At 32.7% G+C, this 23,834-nt stretch overlaps 1 protein-coding gene across 5 annotated transcripts in view; it reads left to right on the top strand.

Annotated features, from left to right (window-relative positions):
* Nucleotides 1-21,829, top strand: part of LOC148605111 (rab3 GTPase-activating protein catalytic subunit-like) — a 37,143-nt gene extending 15,314 nt beyond the window's left edge. For 3 of the 5 annotated variants that reach the window (XM_088548708.1, XM_088548706.1, XM_088548710.1), the window contains 22 exons: nt 233-398; nt 849-927; nt 2,103-2,222; nt 2,462-2,627; nt 3,322-3,421; nt 4,342-4,356; nt 5,183-5,264; nt 5,813-5,881; nt 6,174-6,247; nt 10,590-10,682; nt 11,851-12,014; nt 12,547-12,648; nt 13,920-14,092; nt 15,030-15,084; nt 15,558-16,024; nt 16,742-16,823; nt 17,922-18,012; nt 18,557-18,684; nt 19,541-19,637; nt 20,045-20,145; nt 20,535-20,759; nt 21,497-21,829. In XM_088548708.1, coding sequence (XP_088404834.1) covers nt 233-398; nt 849-927; nt 2,103-2,222; nt 2,462-2,627; nt 3,322-3,421; nt 4,342-4,356; nt 5,183-5,264; nt 5,813-5,881; nt 6,174-6,247; nt 10,590-10,682; nt 11,851-12,014; nt 12,547-12,648; nt 13,920-14,092; nt 15,030-15,084; nt 15,558-16,024; nt 16,742-16,823; nt 17,922-18,012; nt 18,557-18,684; nt 19,541-19,637; nt 20,045-20,145; nt 20,535-20,759; nt 21,497-21,718 — 2,871 coding nt within the window. In that variant the 3' untranslated portion in view covers nt 21,719-21,829. The remainder of the gene's footprint in view (nt 1-232; nt 399-848; nt 928-2,102; nt 2,223-2,461; nt 2,628-3,321; nt 3,422-4,341; nt 4,357-5,182; nt 5,265-5,812; nt 5,882-6,173; nt 6,248-10,589; nt 10,683-11,850; nt 12,015-12,546; nt 12,649-13,919; nt 14,093-15,029; nt 15,085-15,557; nt 16,025-16,741; nt 16,824-17,921; nt 18,013-18,556; nt 18,685-19,540; nt 19,638-20,044; nt 20,146-20,534; nt 20,760-21,496) is intronic. The other 2 variants (XM_088548709.1, XM_088548707.1) reach the window with 1 other exon arrangement.
* Nucleotides 21,830-23,834: the final 2,005 nt, after the last annotated feature.

Below are 23,834 nucleotides of genomic sequence, written 5' to 3'. Positions count from 1 at the left end.
GGCCAGCGCACTACTAGGCGGTTCATATTTCAAAGAGACAACAAACCAACCAAACAGCCAAAAGCAGTCTAAATGTCTCCAATGAATGCTGAAAAATCTCAACACTTGTAGTCTCCAGCTTACATCAGACACTGTTATAAAAGCTTCAACGGGAATTAAACTTTTTTAATGTACCAAAATTATACAAAGTCTTATTATAAACATCATGACAATCTGTTAATCTTTTTTCTAGGATGAATTTTCTAAAGGAGTTTGGTTAGAGAAAAAGGAGGGGATTAGTTTTGCTGATTTTAGATTTCTGATTACTTACTTTTATCTGAATGTGACTGGTAGTAAGACTAATTCTGTAGATAGACAGAGTCCAGACAATGATGTGGAAGAGGAAGAAAGGAGAGAGGGTAAGAAAAGATCTTTTATGGACATAAGAAGGAGGGAAGGGGGTATATGATAATCAAGTTCAGATAATGATTTGTAGAGATGGAGGAGGAGGAGGAGGAGGAGGATAGAAGTAAGGGTATAATAAGCTCCACAATGAGAGAGATAGATTGGGGAGGGACTTATAATAATTAAGTGGATAGGCAGAATCCAGATGATGGAGAAAAAGTGGACGACTTAAAATTTGAACATGGAATTAATAATCATGTTTAGAATAAAGGTCAGTTTGCATTATATAAATATATCTTGCATTAAAATAGCATTTGAATTTTTTATTGGAGGGTACCTATAATTTTCTCATAAATCCTCATGCAACATGAATAAGTCCTCTGTTTGAATCAGGTTTAATATATTTTTTTTATCAATTTTAAATTAAGTCCTTCAATAATTCAATTAATGTCATGGTTTTGTAGATGAAGTACCAACAGTGTTGACTGATTTAATGAGTACAGATAATGACTTCCCATCTAAAGCTCACTGTATCAGCAGGCTGTAAGTATACTGTTATCTAATGAGTACAGATAATGACTTCCCATCTAAAGGTCATTGTATCAGCAGGCTTTAAGTATACTGTTATCTAATGAGTACAGATAATGACTTCCCATCTAAAGGTCATTGTATCAGCAGGCTTTAAGTATACTGTTATCTAATGAGTACAGATAATGTCTTCCTTTCTAAAGCTCACTGAATCTGCAGGTTGTAAGTGTGCTGTAATCTGTATTTCTGTATGATTTCTATTAAAGTCATGTTAAATTAATACCCCACACAAAGCATTGCAGAAGTGTAATATTTTGACCTGTTTGTCCATCTCTCCATGCATCCATCATATCATATTGTCACTTGGATAGCACCTCCAGTTTTTTTACCTATTTCTTTTAAAGTTTGCTTATTGGTTTTAGGCTAAAAACCACTAATTCCACTTCCCATAGGCTTCTATGCTAATTTCACAATATTCAATGGCTTCTCTGGACTTTACCTTAACTTTAACCTGCAGAGAACTATATATCAGCATGATTCTACATATGTCAGCTCACAATCCTCAGAATGGCATGTGGGGTTAGCAGACTTGCAGTGCAGTACTGGTCACTGGAAGTGAAGTGTCTATAAATAGCATGGGAAATCCCAGTGTTTTCACAAGATAGGGGTATATTTAGAAATCATTATGGAGATTAGGCTTCACATCACAAGAAGCAAAATGCACCTATAAAATGTACAGAAATGTTTTTCCTTTCAGAAACTGTTTAAATTTTTTAAATGAGATGAGAACTTTTTTCACAGCACTATGAGGAACAGGGGTAATTTCTGTGTAGGACTATTTTTGCGTACGTTCCAAATGCTCATTGGTTGAATTGGTGGTCTGTAACCTTTAAAAGCTTGGATTGGATTGATTTTCACAGAAACCAGTCACAGAGGACCACTTTTTTGGTTGGGGACTTAATTAAAAAATAAGATTTAGGCTTGTCGTCTTCATAGCACCTCCATTTTTTTATGGATTTCCTTCAAATTTGGTGAATGGGTATAGGGAATGGATAAAGTTGTTCTCATGTATGTTTTTTTTAAAGATTTAGGAAACACCCTGAGTTCTTTTTCATTTTAAAAAATATATCAAGATGATATATTTTATGTAATGTTATACATTTGTATATGTATTGTGGCTTTCTATTCAGATATGGTCTACAAGAATTTATGGTGATATCACCTGCAGACAGAAACAAGATCATAGATAATGAGAGCAGAGCCAAAGTTCTACTTAGTTCAGTTTCCATAGCCCTTGCCAATGCATCAAGGTACAAAACTAATTTTAGGAATAAGCCTTTACAATATCTTTTAGGTTCTCCTTTGTAGAAGGCGTCAAAGGAGATAAAGAATGCCTTAGTTGTTTATCAAGTAAATATGAGTATACATAACACATTAGTCTGACCTTTCTTACTGCCAGTGTTTATGTAGGTTGAGCGACTGTGGTGCTGGATGTATTTTCTGATCAATGTGGAGTCTATTTGACCTTACTTTCACTTTCTACTTTCAGTTCACTTCCAGTGTTTATACAAGTTCAGCAACCATGGCGACAGATGTATTGTGGGACCAGTGTGATGCCTGAGATGTCAATAGAGTTTGATGTATTACATCTTAGTAGAATACCACAGCAGTACTCTCACTTAGCTGGACTACTGGATGTGTTCAAGTCAAAATTGGTAGGCTGCAATTCACATTGACGTATACTTTTCATTGTTTTAATGAGATTAGAAATCTTAGTAAGATGTGGTTTGTCATATATGTACAAAACAAATACAAATGCACATTGTCATCACAAGTTGTTTTTATGTAACAAATAGATCACAGTGTTGAGAGTCTTACGGCAGTTTATGAACTAGCTGGTTGTCTCAAAAATTATCTGGACAGAAGCATAGCTGAGGCTAGCTTAAAAAATATTTTTTGGTGACTAACCAGTCCATATATTGCGGTATGACCCTGGGCATAATGATTTTTTTGTTATATTATACTTTTCAAATGAAGCTTAATCTGGATTATTTAGATTAAAGAAAAGAGAAAATCATACATCACTTCAAGTTCTTAGCTTGTAAGCAATTCAGTCCATATAACATTACCGGGTTTTACAGTTTAGCAGTTCTAGAATTAGCAAAAAAAATGCCTTTTCTTACCATAACCCTACATAGATTTTTTTGAAAATATCTGAGGAGATCCAACCAAATAACATCTGCATCTTTGAAATGTTTTTCCTAGGTGGTGTTTTGATTACAATTCAAAGCTTCATTGGTTAGAGATGTAGCATTTTGCCTTGACAAAAGTTTCTCAGTTGGTCAATATGAACATGAGCTTCACTCGTTTATAATTTTTGTTTTTACTTGTATTATTTAAAACTTACAGGCCACCCAGGCAACACCAAGACCAACTGTTGATGTGGCTGTCAGATTTACTTACCAGTTGCAGGAGTGGGTTAACTCCCCTTGGCCACAAGAACCACCAGGTTAGTACATTGTATTATTTATTATAATCAAAGCTCATTTTTTTTTTATAAAATTTTAACATACAAATAACTAGAATTATGATATTTACTTTGTATTTATATGCACTAACAAATATATGATATGTTGTCAATGTTCTTTGTGAGATATTATGTAACAGTCTTTATAAAAATCAGACTGGAGAGGATATATGCATATCAAAAACCTACTGAATTCATTTTTAGTTTCTCATTTAGAGGCAGTTACAGACCACATAACCAGTCTTAGTTTGTCATTTGGTTGTTGTACTTTCAATATATAAATTATATAGATTGTGTATGGAATTGACACTTTGCAAGGGTTATTGTTCTTGATTTGGTTTCATTTGGGAAAATAATGTATGGTTTCCTCAGAAATACAGATCTGAATACATAAAGAACTATTATTATATAAAATATTAGAGAAAAGTATCATTTTTTGTTTGGTTTTTCTACACCATAGGTTGTGCCAGAACTTTATATGGACTGGTACATAAATTTGTTATAGGTTTTGATGTTACATGTAGTCAACTTGAAAATCAATAAATTCATTCGGTTTATCAAATCTATGAATCTTTGACTGTACAATATAGTAGCATCAAATTTACAAGCTGTGACTTATTTACGATGATGAGTAAATAGGAGAGAGCAAAATTGGAATAAAACCGGACAGATGACATCCCATAACTGTAAACCATGTAAAAAATAAAAATTTGTTTCCCATGAGCTGTGAATCATATGGTTATTACATCACTATTACGTGATGACATGAAACCATTTTATTTATGCTATTTGCATATGAAGCCAAAACATGTTTTGAAATACTGAATTGATAAAGTGGCACTTTAAAGAATGAAACAAATTAGTTTGATTTATCATTACATTATATTATCTTGTTGATACAGTGAGAGGAAAGGATGGTAAGTTGTGATGGAGAATGGCTGAAATACATGTTAATTAACATTCCCTAATGATAACACTGGCCAACCAACTAACACTAACAATTTCAGATAAGCTATAAATTTATTTTATAACCATTGTCAAGGAATGTGATTTTATATCCCCTGTTAGCATGTGTTTTTTTTTCAAATTACAGCAAAATTTGGCCTAAAAGTTGTTTTAAAAGTAATTAATCTGAATGCTGTACATACATCCTGCAATGCTTATGTAAACAAATTACCGGTATGTTGTTTATAAGCATGACCGTGATACTAAACTTTTTTAGGTTGTAGGTAAAATTTATTTAGGAAAATAGATTTAGTTTCCTGTCATTTACAAGGTTGGGTAAACATTGAAAAATGTCTGGTTAACCTTGGTTGGTTAGGGAAAGTTATTCAACAGCTGTAACAATTTAATATTAACTTATAATGACAAATTTACTATTCAAAAAGTTCTTGGTTTTTAAAATTATTTTTGATTTCTCATTATGGAAATGGAATGATTAATGAGTGGAGTGTGTTTCTGGTACACCCTCTTTCCATTGAATCTGTAATTGGTCTCTATATTAAACTGTAGGCGTCTTGTACCCTATCTTAATTCCTGGTTAATTACAGTCTTTTTGGTGGTTTGCAGATTTTATATCTGGAAAAAAATAATACTGTCAACCCCATTTCTTAAAAAGGAGTTCATGCTGAAAACTTACCTGATTAAAGCCTTGATCTTTCATCATCTCTTAGATATGTAGTTGTGCAATTCCAACTTTCAGATTAAAATGAATGAGATTTACTTTTTATTTTTTTGTGACAGACCTATCATCACCGATGGAAGATGAGATTGGTTGTTCATCATTTGGTTGTCTCCCCTTTGGCGCCACAGAAGATCCCATTAGGTTTGTTATAATTAAAGGTTTTGTCAGTGATTTAGATATTTTTGCTTTCATACAGGATGTTATTACCTGCCTGATATTTAACATTATCAGGTTAATGTACATGGTCTTATGCAATATCATCAACTTATATTGAGCACATATCCATTAACATTGTCAGCAATTTTACATTGAGCACACATCCATTAATATTGTCAGCAATTTACATTGAGCACACATCCATAAACATTGTCAGCAATTTACATTGAGCACACATCCATAAACATTGTCAGCAATTTACATTGAGCACACATCCATAACATTGTCAGCAATTGATATCAAGATTAAAGCACACTTTAATAAAGATTGTCGGCAATTTAGGTTGAGCACACAATGTCATAAACTTTTCAGCATTGATTTTACATTGATTGTGTAAAATCTGTCAGATTGTGACCTCACCCATTACTTAACTTATGTTTATATTCCTGAAGGTATTGACTGAAAATGTCACAAGTTTTACATATCACCTGTTAGGGCTTGCTGCCATAATGAAGATTTACTTATATTTTCAGCTGTTTGCAGTTGAATTGTACATGGTCTAGTTTATCAGAAGATATGATTGTTGAAAATCAAAACTACAGGTAATTTATTTCCATCCATTTCCTAAGAGACAGTGCAATTGAGTGTATTTTGAAACAAAATACGAAATTTAGTGAAGTATTTAACTAAAACTTTGGACTTCAGTAGAATGGAAGTAGCATATTGATTTTTTCCAAAAATAGTGTATGATAGTTATCTTTAAAAAATGATGCAATACCTTCATAATAGCAAGGACACTGAAACAAATAAACACCATTATTTAAGTCCCCTAATTATTGATATGATCATTATACATGTACATAATTTGAATTCCGTTTTTATGTATATTTCCAGTGATTTAGATCCACTGCAGGCTCCTCAATGGACTGCTAAGATCCAGAAGACAGAGGATCCAGATTGTCTACTTGGTAAAAATAAGGATATTTTATATCTTTTTTGGGGGGTAGTCCACATTAATACATACATTAATACCAGTATTGTTATTGTCTCAAGTTTTAATTAAGAAATAAATCATGAGAAAGATCCCTTTTATCCTTGTTATACCACAGGCTGGCCATTTATGTTGCATTGTTTTACCCTGAGCAATACTGAGGTGTTAAATAACAACAGAAATGGCCAGCCCATGGTAAAACAATGATAGATAACAACAGAAATGGCCAGCCCATGGTAAAACAATGATAAATAACAACAGAAATGGCCAGCCCATGGTAAAACAATGATAAATAACAACAGAAATGGCCAGCCCATGGTAAAATAATGATAAATAACAACAGAAATGGCCAGCCCATGGTAAAACAGGGATAAATAACAACAGAAATGGCCAGCTCATGGTAAAACAATGATAAAATAGAGTTTTTGTGAATTATTTCAATTCTAATTGGTCTAGTTTCTTCATATTTTTTAAAAGATGCAACTTATGAGTGGCATGAAATGTTGGTCATCTGTTTACCATTTTTTGCCATGGATGTGGTCTAAAGAGCTATGAAGCATGTCACATTAGAATTTAATTTTAATTATATTTAGATCTGTCTTATCTAACCCAATAATTTTCCTTACATTAGTGTTGTTTTCAATGCAGTTATAGAATTTTTTGACATATGCCAGTATCATGTAGAACAAACCATAGGATGTCATTCACTTCAATATATTGTACTTTTTCCTGAAAAATTCTGGTAATTTAGTTTAATCCACTTGTATTGTCCCTTTGAAACTTGTCTGTTATAATAGGGTTTGTAAGTCTCGTTCTAGTTTTAGTTTTCCTTCCGGAATTTTAGATGTAGAACGTATTGAAATTTGAAGACCTGTCTGCATTTTATTGTTCACTTCCGGGAAATGAAAACGCTGTATCACTATGCAAAATCTTCTCTTTCTATGCTTTTCTTAACATTTTTATCCAGTTTAACTAGATATTTTTCATTTTTTATCAGTATTTTTTTCACCAAAATATATTTTGCTTTTAACATTGAACTCAATGCTATGTTAATGACAAATCTCTATGCATTTGAATGGGAGATGAGGACCCATTCTCATGAAATCACGGAGTCACGTGATGAGACTTATATACCTTATTTACATTGTACAGTGAAACCCTGAATAAACCAAAACTCTGTCTAAACCAGATACTTTTAAAAGTGTCACTCCAGCTAAGAATCATGCAAAATGTGATACATGGTTGGAAAGCCTATATATTTTTATTTTGGTATTTTGTTTAAAATGTTACAGTAAACTGAAAATAACAAGTGGATTTTCATACAACCCTTGTTCGTAAGAGATATACATTATATAGACTGTACTGTAGAATTCATAATTAAGGGAAGTAACTCTGTAAATGACACTAAAATACAGTAGAAACCAGTGAATTAGGTCTCACTAACCACTTCTAACGTTTCCATTACTTTACATGTTAAAAAAGTAATTTTCAAAGTCTCACTGTGAATTCCCAGGACAAATGACATCTTAAAGCTGCATACCGTTGCGAAGCTTGGAAAATAAGGCTTCCAAAATCATTATGCTAATGGTACGATCATAGTAGAAATTCTTCACAAAATTTACTTGAATAAATAATACTGAAAATCCACATTTTTACCTGTTCTGCTAACTGACAGCATGGAGGCAAATTACTCACACATGTAAACAATATTCATACACTTTTGTAGTTAATTACATATATGATTTTAAAGTACACATTCTCAGCTTTATTTTGACTACTTTTAATCATAATACACACAAATAATGCACTTACAATGCATATGTCTAGGTTCAGTGTGTTTTTGGTACTACATAGGGGGGTGGCCATTTGACCCGGAAGTGGTTAGTGAGACCTTAAAAACATTTTATGAGTTTTTATGTTTTTCTGTTTTTACATTTTATGAAAGCTTGTGGTATTGTGAGTCTAATAAGACCAAAACTATCAAAATCAGACATAGGACTACAAAGAAATGGTCATTTTTATATCATGCCCCTCAGTGATATTTTCCCTAAATTACTAAAAAATTACAATTTTAACTAACTTGTCACACCAAATTGATACCTATGATAATTCAAGAAGTTGTAATAGTAAATATCATTTATCATTATGAAAAAAGAACAGATTTCAACAATTTATATCATACCTATTTCATTACTGTGTGATTCTTAGTCTGTGCTGTGTGACTATTTGAGTACTTTGAATATCCCAAGCAGTGACGTTGTGTATTTCATGGATGACGTCAAGTTATGAGTCACTGTTACTGATAAAAATCTTGTTGCTATGGTGTTTTTTAAATTACCTTGCACAATGCACATCTTAAAATATAGCCAGATTACCAATATCACTATACTGATTTTATGGGAAAATGGAAATAATGACCAGGAAAGGCAATTTTCCTCAAATTATGCATTTCTCTGAAATATGCCATAATTTAATTTATGGTCTCACTAAACACTTCTAACGTTTCCATTACTTTACATGTTAAAAAAGTAATTTTCAAAGTCTCACTGTGAATTATCAGGACAAATGACATCTTAAAGCTGCATACCGTTGCGAAGCTTGGAAAATAAGGCTTCCAAAATCATTATGCTAATGGTACGATCATAGTAGATATTCTTCACAAAATTTACTTGAATAAATAATACTGAAAATCCACATTTTTACCTGTTCTGCTAACTGACAGCATGGAGGCAAATTACTCACACATGTACACAATATTCATACACTTTTGTAGTTAATTACATATATGATTTTAAAGTACACATTCTCAGCTTTATTTTGACTACTTTTAATCATAATACACACAAATAATGCACTTACAATGCATATGTCTAGGTTCAGTGTGTTTTTGGTACTACATAGGGGGGTGGCCATTTGACCCGGAAGTGGTTAGTGAGACCTTAAAAACATTTTATGAGTTTTTATGTTTTTCTGTTTTTACATTTTATGAAAGCTTGTGGTATTGTGAGTCTAATAAGACCAAAACTATCAAAATCAGACATAGGACTACAAAGAAATGGTCATTTTTATATCATGCCCCTCAGTGATATTTTCCCTAAATTACTAAAAAATTACAATTTTAACTAACTTGTCACACCAAATTGATACCTATGATAATTCAAGAAGTTGTAATAGTAAATATCATTTATCATTATGAAAAAAGAACAGATTTCAACAATTTATATCATACCTATTTCATTACTGTGTGATTCTTAGTCTGTGCTGTGTGACTATTTGAGTACTTTGAATATCCCAAGCAGTGACGTTGTGTATTTCATGGATGACGTCAAGTTATGAGTCACTGTTACTGATAAAAATCTTGTTGCTATGGTGTTTTTTAAATTACCTTGCACAATGCACATCTTAAAATATAGCCAGATTACCAATATCACTATACTGATTTTATGGGAAAATGGAAATAATGACCAGGAAAGGCAATTTTCCTCAAATTATGCATTTCTCTGAAATATGCCATAATTTAATTTATGGTCTCACTAACCACTTCTAACGTTTCCATTACTTTACATGTTAAAAAAGTAATTTTCAAAGTCTCACTGTGAATTCCCAGGACAAATGACATCTTAAAGCTGCATACCGTTGCGAAGCTTGGAAAATAAGGCTTCCAAAATCATTATGCTAATGGTACGATCATAGTAGAAATTCTTCACAAAATTTACTTGAATAAATAATACTGAAAATCCACATTTTTACCTGTTCTGCTAACTGACAGCATGGAGGCAAATTACTCACACATGTACACAATATTCATACACTTTTGTAGTTAATTACATATATGATTTTAAAGTACACATTCTCAGCTTTATTTTGACTACTTTTAATCATAATACACACAAATAATGCACTTACAATGCATATGTCTAGGTTCAGTGTGTTTTTGGTACTACATAGGGGGGTGGCCATTTGACCCGGAAGTGGTTAGTGAGACCTTATCAAGGTGAATTATCTCCCAAAAGCGGACAGATTGGAATGAATGATTATACTGGTACATTTCATCATATAGACCTAAAAAACTACTTAATAGCAAAAATGATATGTAGCCTTTTTTTTTTGGGGTGCATCACATATTACAGAATTTGCATAATTATTACTAAGACTGATACTTAATTCCTTAAAACCAGTTAAATTGTATTTTGAACCTGAGAATAAAATTAAATATCTGTTTACCAGTAAGCTGACAATTTTACAGCCCATTAGGAGGTCAGTCTAGACAGGTTTCACCAATGAATGATTATACTTACATACTTGTTTTTTACCTACAGGTACCTATCTACAAAAGTTCTTGAAACACTGCTATAGTAAAGAGACTACTAAAGATCTTCTGTGGAATATTCTCTCAGATGAAGTGGAAAACGGTAAGCATTTATATTAATCATGATTAAAAATTATTCTACTTGAAGTAAGTAATTGAATATCTTTCGTATACTTTAATTTGAATCAATAAGAAGATCCATGTTTATAGTTATGTTTTTTATTTACATGTACATGCACATGATGCCACCTATATATAGTATTATTTTAATCAATGAATGGCTTGCAAGTGCAGGGAAACTTAAAAAAAATACTTTTATTTAAGATTTATGGTGAAAGGATATGCATTTCAATGTATTAACCGGAATCTTTTTATCTCAATGTGGTCTTCTGCTGGTGATTTGTCCTTGCTTGCCAATAGGCATTGTACAAGGAAAATAGTTTTTTAATTTTTTTTGTCAATCTCTCTTGCTAAGAAGGGGTGCACGGTTTACACAAATGCGCAGAAAACACAGAAGAATACTGAAATCTGTGGTCTTTCATTGGTCAATATAGAACTGTGCTTTACAGTGCTTTCATTTTTAACACAGTAATAAATGCAATTGAAATCAATGTAGTTAGAATGCACTATTGCTAGTATTGCATAAGTTTTTGAAAAAAAAAAATGTTGAAAGTTCATTAAGGAGGTAGTCCGAGGGTAAGGGACATAACTTTTGAAATCAGTGATATGTTTGTATCATGTTCAATTTCTTCAAAGCCTATCAAGCTTTCAATTGAAACAGAAATCAGTCCAAATTACTTTGATGCTTACATGAGATTGATGTAAAATGCTGAATGCAAATGTTCCAATTATTTGTAAGAGTTGTATCCCTTACCCTTGGTTTACTTCCTTAAATTCATGGGGATCCCATTGGTTTTCATTTTTGAGTTTGCAAAAGCTCAAATCACTATGATATACTTGTTAACTTATCTTTTTTAAGAATAAAAACAAATGGACAAAAACCAGCAAATTTATTGTATGAATTTTCAAATGGCTTTTCCCTTTTGATGCCTAATTCCAAAATGATGTGGCAACACACCCTTAAGCATTTCTTTTGTAGTTTTAAACCTTATATTAAAACCTAATATGAATCCATTCACTGCTACTTAGAGTAATGAGAAATAAGTTGCATATTTACAAAAAAAATTGTTAAAATATGGCTACAAAGTATTGAGATAGCAAAAACTGATTTCATGATATGTTATTGCAATTTTCTTTCCATTTAATTTTAGACCACTCTGCTGATATAAGTCAAGCATTACAAAGACTGACAGAGAATAAAGTTGGCTATAACATACCATCCCTGAGTAATGTGGTGTCTAAAGCAGGAAGTAGATTAGCTGTCAAACAGGAGGAGGCACCAATCTCACAAGACAACATCAGTGATATCCTACTGGTAAGTGCAATAATAGAGCATGATGTATCTTCTCCTATGCTTAGTTTTATAAGTTCTACTAGTAAGTACAATAATAGAGCATGATGTATCTTCTCCTATGCTTACTTTCACAAGTCCTACTGATAAGTACAATAATGGAGTATGATGTATCTTCTCATGTGTAAGTGTCAAAACCACTATAAGACAGCTGAACGCTTTTTGAAACTATAAGAAACATAAGAATTAACCAATACTTTAATTTTCGGGCAGGTTGTACTCATGCATATCAGCTTACAGAATGGTTAATGTTGGTTAGGCTGGCAGGGAAAATATTTTGTAACATTTTTCTCAGTAACTATAAATCACAGCCACTAGATATTTAGTACACGGCATCAGTATGTGGTCCCATATCATGGGGTACGATTTCAGGTTTGTCACCTTTCTGTTTACCAAATTTATTGCAGTCAGCCATTTCTATCTTTGAACCATTTTTTAATGTTTTTCATAGTTTTGGTTGCAGATTGAAGTGTTTGTATTTTTTTTCTACTTTCAGTTTCTGTTTCCAGATGCTAAAGATCCATTAGAGAAAGCCAATGATGAAGTGGATATTACTTGTGAAAATAATAATAATCCTAAATTTGCTGAATTACTTGAGGTTCATATATGTAAAATTATAGTATTGCATACTTTTTGTACTTCCAAATTTCCTGACTTTTTATTTTAACATAAACCTATAAAATCAGGTTTCGAGTTGCAGTGACAGAGCAAGGTCCACGCAGCGGTAGTTGTTTGTTTCTTCTCTTACTAACTGCTGCAGACAGAAATTCTCTGACATAATTCAAATCAAACATTGTTTGACAATTGAATTAAGTCTCTTAATCATTAAATTTTTCCTGACTTTTCAAAATTCTTGGAATTTTTTAGAAAGGCTGGCTGCAGCATCTAGAGTGAATTTCAAACGTCAGATGCTGTTTTGAAGTTTGGTGAAGGAGCTGTAGTTATTATTGTTTTGTTTCTCTTTTGGAAAGGATTTTTTATTTTAGGCCATTCAAAGATAATTTGTATGTTCTCAGACCACTTTGCATAGAAACCTTTAAGAGAGGGAGGCATTTCTTTTTCTCTTCTATTTATCCCCCCAAAAAACTTATGAAGGTGCTCTTTTTATTGTTCATTGGCAGAAGGAAAAAATTATTAGGGGTGAGTTTTGTTTTTGTTTATATGGCAATTAAAAAATGGAAGTGATGCTACATTAAAGGAGATTTGGGAGGGCCTAGAAATAATTAATTAATTATAGTTTGCTTTATTAATCAAGGCTTTTAGAGTCTGGAAAATAAAATATGAGCCAAATTTGTAAACTTTTTGTCAAGTCAGTGTACTGTTATTGTCTGTATACTGCATTTTTGTTTTAAAAGAATGATGTTTTAAGTTATTGTCTTTATACTGCAAAATTAAAAAAAAAAAAGAATGATGTTTTAAGCAAGAAAACCATGGGCAACAGTCTGGCAACTTCAAAACAATGTAACACTTGTGATATCACATCTGAAAATTATATTCAGTCAGTGACCATAGAGCACTAATATCAGTGTATTTTGACTGTTGCAGTATAAAGATGCACTAGTATCAGTGTATTTTGACTGTTGCAGTATAACGATGCACTAATATCAGTGTATTTTGACTGTTGCAGTATAAAGATGCACTAGTATCAGTGTATTTTGACTGTTGCAGTATAAAGATGCACTAATATCAGTGTATTTTGACTGTTGCAGTATAAAGATGCACTAATATCAGTGTATTTTGACTGTTGCAGTATAAAGATGCACTATTATCAGTGTATTTTGACTGTTGCAGTATGAAGATATTTTAAAATATTTTTTCAATGTAACTAACAGATCATTTACATTAGTATTGATTTAATTCTATTTTTAGTCATTACCAAAGAGATTGAAAACAGCCCCTACGGACAGTCTTGTGTATAGATTAGCAGTGTGTTTGTGTATACTTAACAAAAATTATGGAGGTCTCAAAGGGATAGCTCAAATGTGGCAGGAGTTTGTTCTAGAGATGAGGTACAGATGGGAGAATAAATATGAAATAGAAGGGTGAGTTTATTGCAATCAAATTTGAAAAACACATATATATAATTTTACTGTCTTTTACTCTCTTATCAGTGTAATCATATTGTAATATCTGTACATACATATATTGTAAATTTTAGAAATTGTACATGCTTGAATCATTGCAGTTTTGTCATTTTCATGAAAAATGCAATTTCAATATTTTTAGCTGTAGAAGTTATACTTCAAATTTATTGCATTTTTCACAATAATTTCAAAATTAAACAATAGATCTTTTATGCAATTCTGCCAGATAAATGATAATTCATGAAGGAGATAAAAAGAGACTGTGTAAGACTAGAACAAGATCTCCTGTTTTATTTCTTATGTTTGTATAACTCACCTCCCCTGTAAAGAAGTTTGTGGATATATGGGATGTTATATATACATTTTTCCCGTAACTGTTGAACAGAAAATAGACTACTACTCGTGTTTCAGTTGTTTGATTTTCATGAACTTAATCAAGAGTTAGGTTGCTCAATGTAGAAGGGCATATTTTCATGAATTTAGATTTTAACAAGATTTGTAAAAAAAATTTGTTTACGGACTTTGTATCACTGGTGCAATAGTGTGGATACAAGTTCCTATAGGGATATAACTAACTACTCTTGTGTCATAGGTTCAAGACACATTGTCCTTTGATTATAATGCTTTACTGTCACTGTATTAAATTAAATTTATTGGTATATTACTGTGAAAGTACTACTGATCAGGGGATACCAATTTTTGTGGTTTTCGTGGGTAGACCAAAGCAAAAAATTTGGTTCCCAACATAAAGAAGATTCCCATTTATGTGTATCCTGAAAATCTCAAAACCATGAATGCAAGAATCCAGGAACTTCTGTTTCTTCTGTAATCCACGAAAATTGCTATTCATGAATTAAAGTATTTTCACAGTAAAAATTTGAATCCTTCTTCTTAGAGTCAACAAAACAGCACCACATCTGGGATCATGTTTATTATACCAAAAGTTACAAGTAAGTATGTTTACTGGCTATTAAACTTTAACAGAAAGTATTTACTGAATGAAAACAGACCTGTTTTTGACAAAACCATCTTTGCAGAGGTGATTCTTGCACTTTCTGTGTCAGAGAGTTGTTTAGCAGATGGATATTTGGACTTAGAAGATAGTTTTCGAAGAAAAAACAGGGCTTTCAGTAGTTCACAGTATTCACAAGTGGGAGTCAGCATGGAAGTTTTACTGCTGTCCATTGTTTGTTTGTTGGATAGGTTTTTTACTACTATGGGGTCCTTTTAGGGAATTTTTTGATTATTGGTATGCAGCTTGATCATTCTCTGTGTACCATATTGACTTGCATTACTTCAACTTTGTGTTTTTACAATGTATACTTTAGCTTATTGATTTTAAGAGGCAAGGACATTTATATTTTGTAGATACATTTATTGCAGCTTTAGTTTGTTTTACTGAATATCATTTTTTTCTCTTCAGATGCTGAATTGTTGTATACAGAAAAAAATTCAGAGAGAAACATTATACAAAGGTTATACTAGTCAATCTAACTTAGACTTGAACTCTTCTGAAATAGAGGCAGAAAACAATAGTGACTCAAATGATCAAAGTGAAAGTAGAACTAGGTCATCAAGTGAAAATACAGGTCAAAGACTGAATAGTGAAAGTAGTTCTGCTGATGAAGAATTTTATGAATGTGAAGATTCACCTTCAAAATCTCGAACAGAGTTGGAAAAAGATGTTGATGAGAAAGAAAGTGAATCAATGGACACATCACAATCTTCAGAGTTTAGGGATTCTGTGTCCCACAAGCCTGAAGGGAGACTTTCTCCATGTAGCAATATAAAGTTGTTGAACCATAATGAACCTTTATTTATTCCTATTACACAGGAACCAGCTCCCATGACAGAGGATATGTTGGAAGAACATGCTGAAATCCTAGCTAAGTAAGAACAAATTTTAAGTATACTGTTTATGGAAGGTTTATTGTAAAGATTCATTGGCAAAACACCACCTTGGTTGTCTTGAGGAAGCATGCTGGTCTTGAGTATTGAAGTGGGTGGGTTCAATCCCAGACCAAGTCACACCAAAGACTTTAAAAAATGGCAGTCATTGCTTCTTTGCTTCGAAGCATGCAGCATATAGAGGACGGATAACTGGTTGGTTCAAAGTCAGAATAATGTGTCCAAGTGAGGTGGCATGCCTACCTGCAGGCTGTTGCTTCTAGCACTGTAAAGATCCTAGTCAGCGTGACTCACTAGTATAAAGCAGGGTCTGTTCAATTAGTCTGTCTGCCACAGGATATTAAACCTTAATCAATCAACCAATCATTGGCTAAACAAAACCAATCTTGCTGGTTAATCTATATGTACAGTCATAACGCTGCATCTTCATCTTTTAATTTTAAACAAGTATTTACATTATACTATATTTCAGTACTTGCTGGGGAGAATTTTTAACTAGTCTTTTAATCTGTTTCTCTAATCCGAAGTGAATTATCCTCAATTTTCAGAAGTTGATGATATTTGGAGAAATTTTCACTTGTTCAAAAGGGGATGATAAGTACAAAACAAAACTAGCTTGAAAAACTATTATACATGTACATATTGTTTTAAAGCAAAAAAGCTTGAATATTTCTTAATTACACATGTTTGTTATTCTAGACTTGGTACTTCTGCAGAGGGAGCCCAGCTCAGAGCCAGAATGCAAAGTGCATGTCTCATATCTGATATGGAGTCTTTTAAAGTAAGGAATTCATCAATTAGTATAGGACAAGGACTTTCAGATGCATAGCATTAGTATGATTTACTGCTTTTTAAGTAGTACTCCAGCTAAGAATCATGCAAAATGTGATTCATGGTTGGAAAGCCTACATATTTTTATTTTTAATATTTTGTTTAAATGTCATATTGAATAGAAAGTAATATGTGTCTTTTCACATAATCCTTGTTCATAGGAGATAAAAATTGTAAAGAATGTACTGTAGAATTTAAAATTACGGGAGATAACTCTGTAAATGACACTAAAATACAATAGAAACTATTGGATTTTCCATGTGGATTATCTCCTAAGAGCAGATACATTGGAATGAAACATTATACATATCACCATATAGACCTACGAAGCAACTTAACAACAAAAATAAAAATATGTAGCTTTTTTTTTAGGGGTATCACATTTTACAGAATTTGCATAATTTTTTAAAAGACTGGTACTTAAGTATAGGTTCATCTTTTTATCATAAATTTGACTGAATTTTTAAACTATCAGTTTGTAGAAAGTTTTTAAAGATGTTGACTGATCACCTTTTTCTTTGTTTGCATGATTCTTAGTTGAGCCTGTACTTAGAAAGATTGCCCTGTGAAAAATGATTTTTATGACTTTGAAAGCAATCATTTTTTGAGGAATACTGAAAAGCAGAGTATTGTTCTACAACTATAATCACGACCAGATTGTGGTGTCTTAAATGTAAAATACCTTTTTGAAATATTTAATTATCAAAGTCCTTTGATAATATAGGTTCCATAATGAGTGAAAGTTAAATATAGCAAAATCTCACCTCTAGTGATTAAATTGCAACATCATAACAGTTGTGGAAATTTTAGCAATGGTCCATCTATGATGTCACCAATTGTTACTGGAGAACGAAACAAAAAATGTCACAATGTGGATTTCGACCAATCAGGTGTTTATCAACTGATATGTCACAATCACACAACAACCATTGATAATTGTAAACTTTAATTTCACTAGTTCATATTACATTGCCTAATCTGTCATATCAATGTAAAATTGTACTTTGAAAAAGTTAATTATTTCACAAACACTTTTTTCCTTGTACAGGCAGCCAATCCAGGATGTGTACTAGAAGATTTTGTACGATGGTACTCCCCTAGAGATTGGATAGAAGATACTTCTAATGATAACTCTCCAAGTAAGATTATTATAACTCACCAAGTACAATAATGATAGTTCACAAAGTAAGATAATAATAACTCACCTAGTAAGATAATGATAACTCACCAAGTGAGGTAATGATAGTTCACCAAGTAAGATAATGATAACTCAACAAGTAAGATAATGATAATTCATTATGTAAGATAATGATAACTCAACAAGTAAGTAATGATAACTCACCAAGTAAGATCATGATAACTCAACAAGTAAGATAATGATAACTCACCATGTAAGATAATGATAATAACTTCACAGACGACTTTTCTTCATATGAATAATACATACTGAAATAAAAACTTAATAAGTGCTTCGATGATGACATTGTCGGAGAGGAAGGCTTATTTTCTCTTTGATATTTCTTCATTATAGAAGAAAAAAGCATGTGACTATTTATGTAGAACTCAATTTTAAAAATGTTTTTGTGATATAAAAATATTTTAATGGGAATTTAAATCCTTATTTCCCTTTAATAATTCCACTTAAGTCTGGGATATGTGTACACATATTTTTACGTACTTCAGATCAAGGCCACCTTAGCCAGAGAATGCTGATTCCAGGAAATGTTTGGGTAGAAGCTTGGCAGAGTGCCAAAGCTGTCCCAGCTCACAGACAGAAAAGATTGTTTGATGATACGAAAGAAGCTGAAAAGGTAATTACAAATTCCATTTGATTTTATTTTTAATGTTCTCACATACTTTAACTGTAATGGTACTTATTTTCACAAGTATATGAGCTCACAGTATGTTAAAAGTTATCATAAATTTAACACTTTACATGCATATTTTTGTAAGTGCTTTGACATTGAACACAGTTTTGCTTAATTACGTGTCAGTATCTGTTAGAATAAGGCGGTGGGTGAAACATGGTATAAAAAAAAAAACATCATTTTTAAAGTTTAATTTGACTATATTCACCATAAGAATCAAGATTTTCCATATCATGCTGGCCCATTGAGTTACAATTTACATTGAAATACACTGAAAATGAACATTTCAAGGGCAGGTAACTCTGTCAGAAACCTCATTTTTCTATCATTCTATTGAAAAATTTCTGAGCAAGCTAGTGATGCACAGGTTAAATAATGATCTTTTCAAATAGAAAAGGTATCCTAACATTGTCAGATTGTTGGGTTTTTGACATGCATGTTTCTGATTTTCCCATTTTGCCTGATTCTAGCACACTTACACTTAACTGCTATTATTTATAAAAAAAAACAACAAAAAAACATTGATTTAAACATTAGAAGATACCGAACATTTATCAAATGTTATTGTTAATGTTATTATGTCGTTTTTGATTTTAGTTTTTTGTTTTGCCTTTAAAGTTTACCCATATTATATATGTATTTCTTAGAAAATTGAAACAAATAAGATCTCCCATGTGAAATCTTCAAAGGATAATCAGTATAAAAACATTGAAAACTGAATCACCTATACATGGCATAACATACATCATTAGTACCACATGCCTTTATAATCAAGTCTAATGTGCCTGTTTGTTTGTAGGTATTACATTTTCTGTCTGCAATGAAGCCATCAGAGATCATACTTCAGCTGATGCCCTGTTTAATTCATGCAGCTGTTATAAAAGTGGTAGAAAATGGTGAGCAATTTATTCCTGTTAAGAGTAGTTGATAGTTTGACTTCAAATAGGAGGGCTTTTACACTGTTGTTTTGTGGCAAGATTTTAGGGGAAAATACCATAGCTTATGGTTTTCACAGATTTTCCATTATGGAATTTTGTGCTTTCCTCCACCATGAAATTCTGGGACAGATTAAGGCCTAAAATTTTAAGTGAGATCATCATCAGCCACCTACTACATGAACTGGGTGATTTACAAAAGGACCTATTGTAATTCCTTTTAAGGGTTTAATATCATAAATGTATTTCCCACTTTGGATAAATATAGTAATGCACAAACACTGATGTTGGAATCTGTTTCACTACTGACATTTGAGGTGGATTGAAAGTTGTATTTGATTACATAATGCATATCTTTTCTGTTTCAGATGATTCAGACATACCCAGGCTAAAGGAAATCTTAGAACAAGTGATCACTAGGGCTTCAAAGGTCACGAGGGCATTCAATCAGAATGCTAAACAGTATGAGGTAAGCTCGTTTAGAAGTAGCTGTTTATGGCAGAGAAAAAGCATCAACATTTTTTTGTTGGTATAACTTGATATATGTGAAATTTTGAATTCCTTTGCCCAATAGACAAGAATACATTAACTAAGCCAGTGAAGCATTAAGGCCAAAAAGTATTTGTGTTTCAGTTTCCCTATGTACCTTATTTTTGCTTTCAACTGTAATGTTTCTATTATCATTTTTTAATATGCTCAGATGGAAACAAATAAATGTGCTATAGAAACAAGGTAAAATGATTTGAGGAAAATGTTTCTACCTACCTCTTCTAATATTTGAAAGAATGGCCCTAATTTTTTTATAGGTAAATTTTCTTGATTTGTAAACAGATTTCAGCTGTTTCTATTGCATTTTAGGATCTTTTGAGACTTATAACAATGCTTGAAAATATGATAGCACAAGCTAAATCACTGAGGTCGAAGTTCACAAAAGATTTGCTGAAGGGAAATAATGCAAGTAGAGAAGAGGAATTGTCCCAGTTTTTGACACAAATGCTACAGAAACCTGAGGTGGAAATAGATGGTGGTTCCCAAGGAACTGTTGGATCTTGTCTTCATCAGTTGTTTATTGCTCAGCAAAAGGTGAGGTTTTACATATTCCAGAATTTACTACTGTGTGAAGGAAATTATAGGCAGATCTGAAGGGAATCGTCTCCTTATAATTCTGAATAAAAGACAGGAAATCACTGGAGCATGCCCACCTTTAAGCCATTCCACCCACCACCCCCCAAATTGGAATTTATGAATCCACTACAGACACAATTTTGTTTTTTGAAGGGTAGTTAATAGTTACTTGCCTCTGAATTGTGCAATTGCTAATCATTTAAATCAAGACAGTAAAAGAGTAATCAAGGGAACCAAGGTTATAGCGGTAATCAAAAGAATGTAATCCAGGGACAAAGACCAGACATGGAAAACAGACACACACAACAAAGAACATAAAGTAACTAAAATCATACATACAAAGTAACAAAAGTAAATGAGCAACTCGGACTCCACTAAAAACTGGAAGCATGGACCAGGTGCACCGGTAGGGTAAGCGTCCTCTGTTTTTCTAGAAACACCCGCCGAGTTGCTCATAAAAAGTCAAGTCCGGGAAGGCAAACTATGACCCGTTGAATAAATCAGTTTTCATGGTGCTGATGAAAAAATATGGCATCAAGTTACAATATCCAAAGTCAATTGGTACTAGCCAATTTAACTACATTGCCTGGTGTTCATGGGCTTTTTTTCCCATGTTTAATCCTCTTGTCTTGTTCTATAGTGTCTGGCAAGTAAACATTGTATCTTCAATAACAGAATATTTTGTTTGATTTCAGGAAGTGAACATGATAAGCGAAGAAGAAGCTTCACCAGAAAATAAAAACAGTGCAATATCAGACTTTCCACAGCCATCGGCTAGGGAATATATTTTACGGACAATGGCACCGCGGCCTGCACCTTACTCCAAGTCACTGCCACAGAAAATGTTCTGTAGTATTGTGATTGGTCATCACTTTCAGTTAGCTGGGGCTTTCACTTCAGATACACTGTTTCAGTAATTTATGAAACCTTAGGATCTTCAAATTAATTGTTATGTCTGCTAATATGTTGTTATCGTCTTTCTTCTATTTATGGATCAATTTTAAACTTAAAATAAATGATGAGACTTATATACTGTGTTACAATTTGTGAAATAAAATCATTAAATTGATATTTTACCAGGTCAATTGCAACAAGCATTCAATATAATACATGTACTTACATTTTATTTTTTCTTATTACATGTAGTATATTTAGAGTTAATGTAAGCATTTTTTGGGTTAAAACATGTTGAAATGAGATATGATTAGAATACTTCAAAGACGCAATACCCTACCAGTGCACCTGGTCCATGCTCCCAGTTTTTAGTGGAGTCCGAGTTGCTCATTTGCTTTTGTTACTTAATATGTAGTATTTTAGTTACTTAATGTTCTTTGTTGTGTATGTCTATTTTCCATGCTTGGTCTTTGCCCCTGGATTGTTTTCTTTTGATGTCCGCTAGAACCTTAATTTCCTCGATAACTCTTTGGTTCAACCCCCGAGCTTCACCCCAGAACACATGGGGCAAATATGGATGCACCTTTCAAGCTTGGTACAGCTCTAAATGTTGATTGTGATAACATATTTGACAGAAGGAAAGAATTTGACAGTGGCCCCTTATTCCTCAATAAGCACAACCTATTCTTTTGAGGATATGGCACATTTGGTACAATTTCAAGAGACCCATTCACTTTCACTGAAGTTGATATCTGTACACTAGTAAAATGCTAGCTTCTAGCCCTTCAGTCGGTATCAGTTCAAGTTACAATACCCAAAATCAATCCCAGCTATCCTTTCATGGTATGGCACCTTGTGCAACAATTTCAGATCTATTTACTTAAAGTTATTTTCTGGACACCATGAAAATGGTGGTCTCTAGTCCCTAATTTATAAACAGTTCAAGTAATAACCCCCAAAACCAATCCAACCTTCCTTTGATGGTATAGCACCCTGTGGTATCATGAAAAAAGCTTGTTTCTGGCACCTAATTCCTAAACTGTTTGAGTCGCTACTCCCAAAAGCAATCTCAGGCTTCCTTTCATGGTATAACACTTTGTGTTACAATTTTAGAGATCCATTCTTGTTTCTAGCCTCTAATTCCGACGCAGTTTTGAGTCACAATCGCCAAAATCAAGCCCATACATCCATTAAGGCATGAGACTTTGTGGTACAATTTCAAAGAGATCCATTTACATTTACTCAAATAAATGTCCGGATGTCATGAAAATGCTTATTTTTGGCCCTTACGGTTCAAGTCAAGATTATTTAAAATGAAGCCCTTTTTCTACCCTGCATATGACAGTGTCCTCCTATCAAAGTGTAATCTTTTAGTAGTTCTGCCAGCCCCAGCTTTCATGATCACCCTCTCAATACATATGATGAATGTGCAAAATTGTGAAGCAATAATCACTGTCAGTGTAACCAGTCACTACAAACCCCTTTCAGATTTGAGAGTGTTTGAAGATCAACAGCTTGTGGTTTAATATCGGAAGTAAGATTTTTCATGCGTTTCAGGACAGGAACACTTAACCAATTGAACAGACCATGCTTTGTAAATTCTACTGGTCTGACACACTGTTTGTTAGCTCACTGAAGTAGATAGGCATGTTTACCCACTTGGATTCTAAACCAACCAGTCACCACTCTATCCTCTAGCCGACAAAACCACACACATTACCTACATGCTTCCCGGTGATGATTGAGAGGGCTGTCTGATCAAGAATTGTTTTTTAATGCATTTAAAAAGTTTTTTTTTTATTCTACGAAGGTACTCCAGAGTATATCTTGGTATTGACAGTTGTTAACTTTAATCAGTTCAGTTTAGACATGTTCGACTATTGCCACTTCAAGTAAACAGTTTGAATATTGTTTTATCATCTTTTATGGCTCTTTCGGATGTTCACAATCATTCTTAAATCATGTACATTGTACTAAATATGGTTTTCCTACGTAAAATCTCCTCACTGTTTGGATTATGACTGTGATGGTTGTCTTTTCTAATAGTTAGTATACTACATGTATTTCAATCCATCACTAAACTACATATTTCAAGTGAAATCATTGATTTAACTTTAAAAGGAGTTTGAAGTTATATTT

Source organism: Perna viridis, chromosome 10 (genome assembly GCF_037379345.1).
Source record: "Perna viridis isolate PV_CMFRI_1.1 ecotype Kerala chromosome 10, ASM3737934v1, whole genome shotgun sequence".
NCBI lineage: Eukaryota > Metazoa > Mollusca > Bivalvia > Mytilida > Mytilidae > Perna > Perna viridis.
Note: the sequence above shows the minus strand (reverse complement) of the source record. Positions and strands in the feature narration are given on the sequence as shown.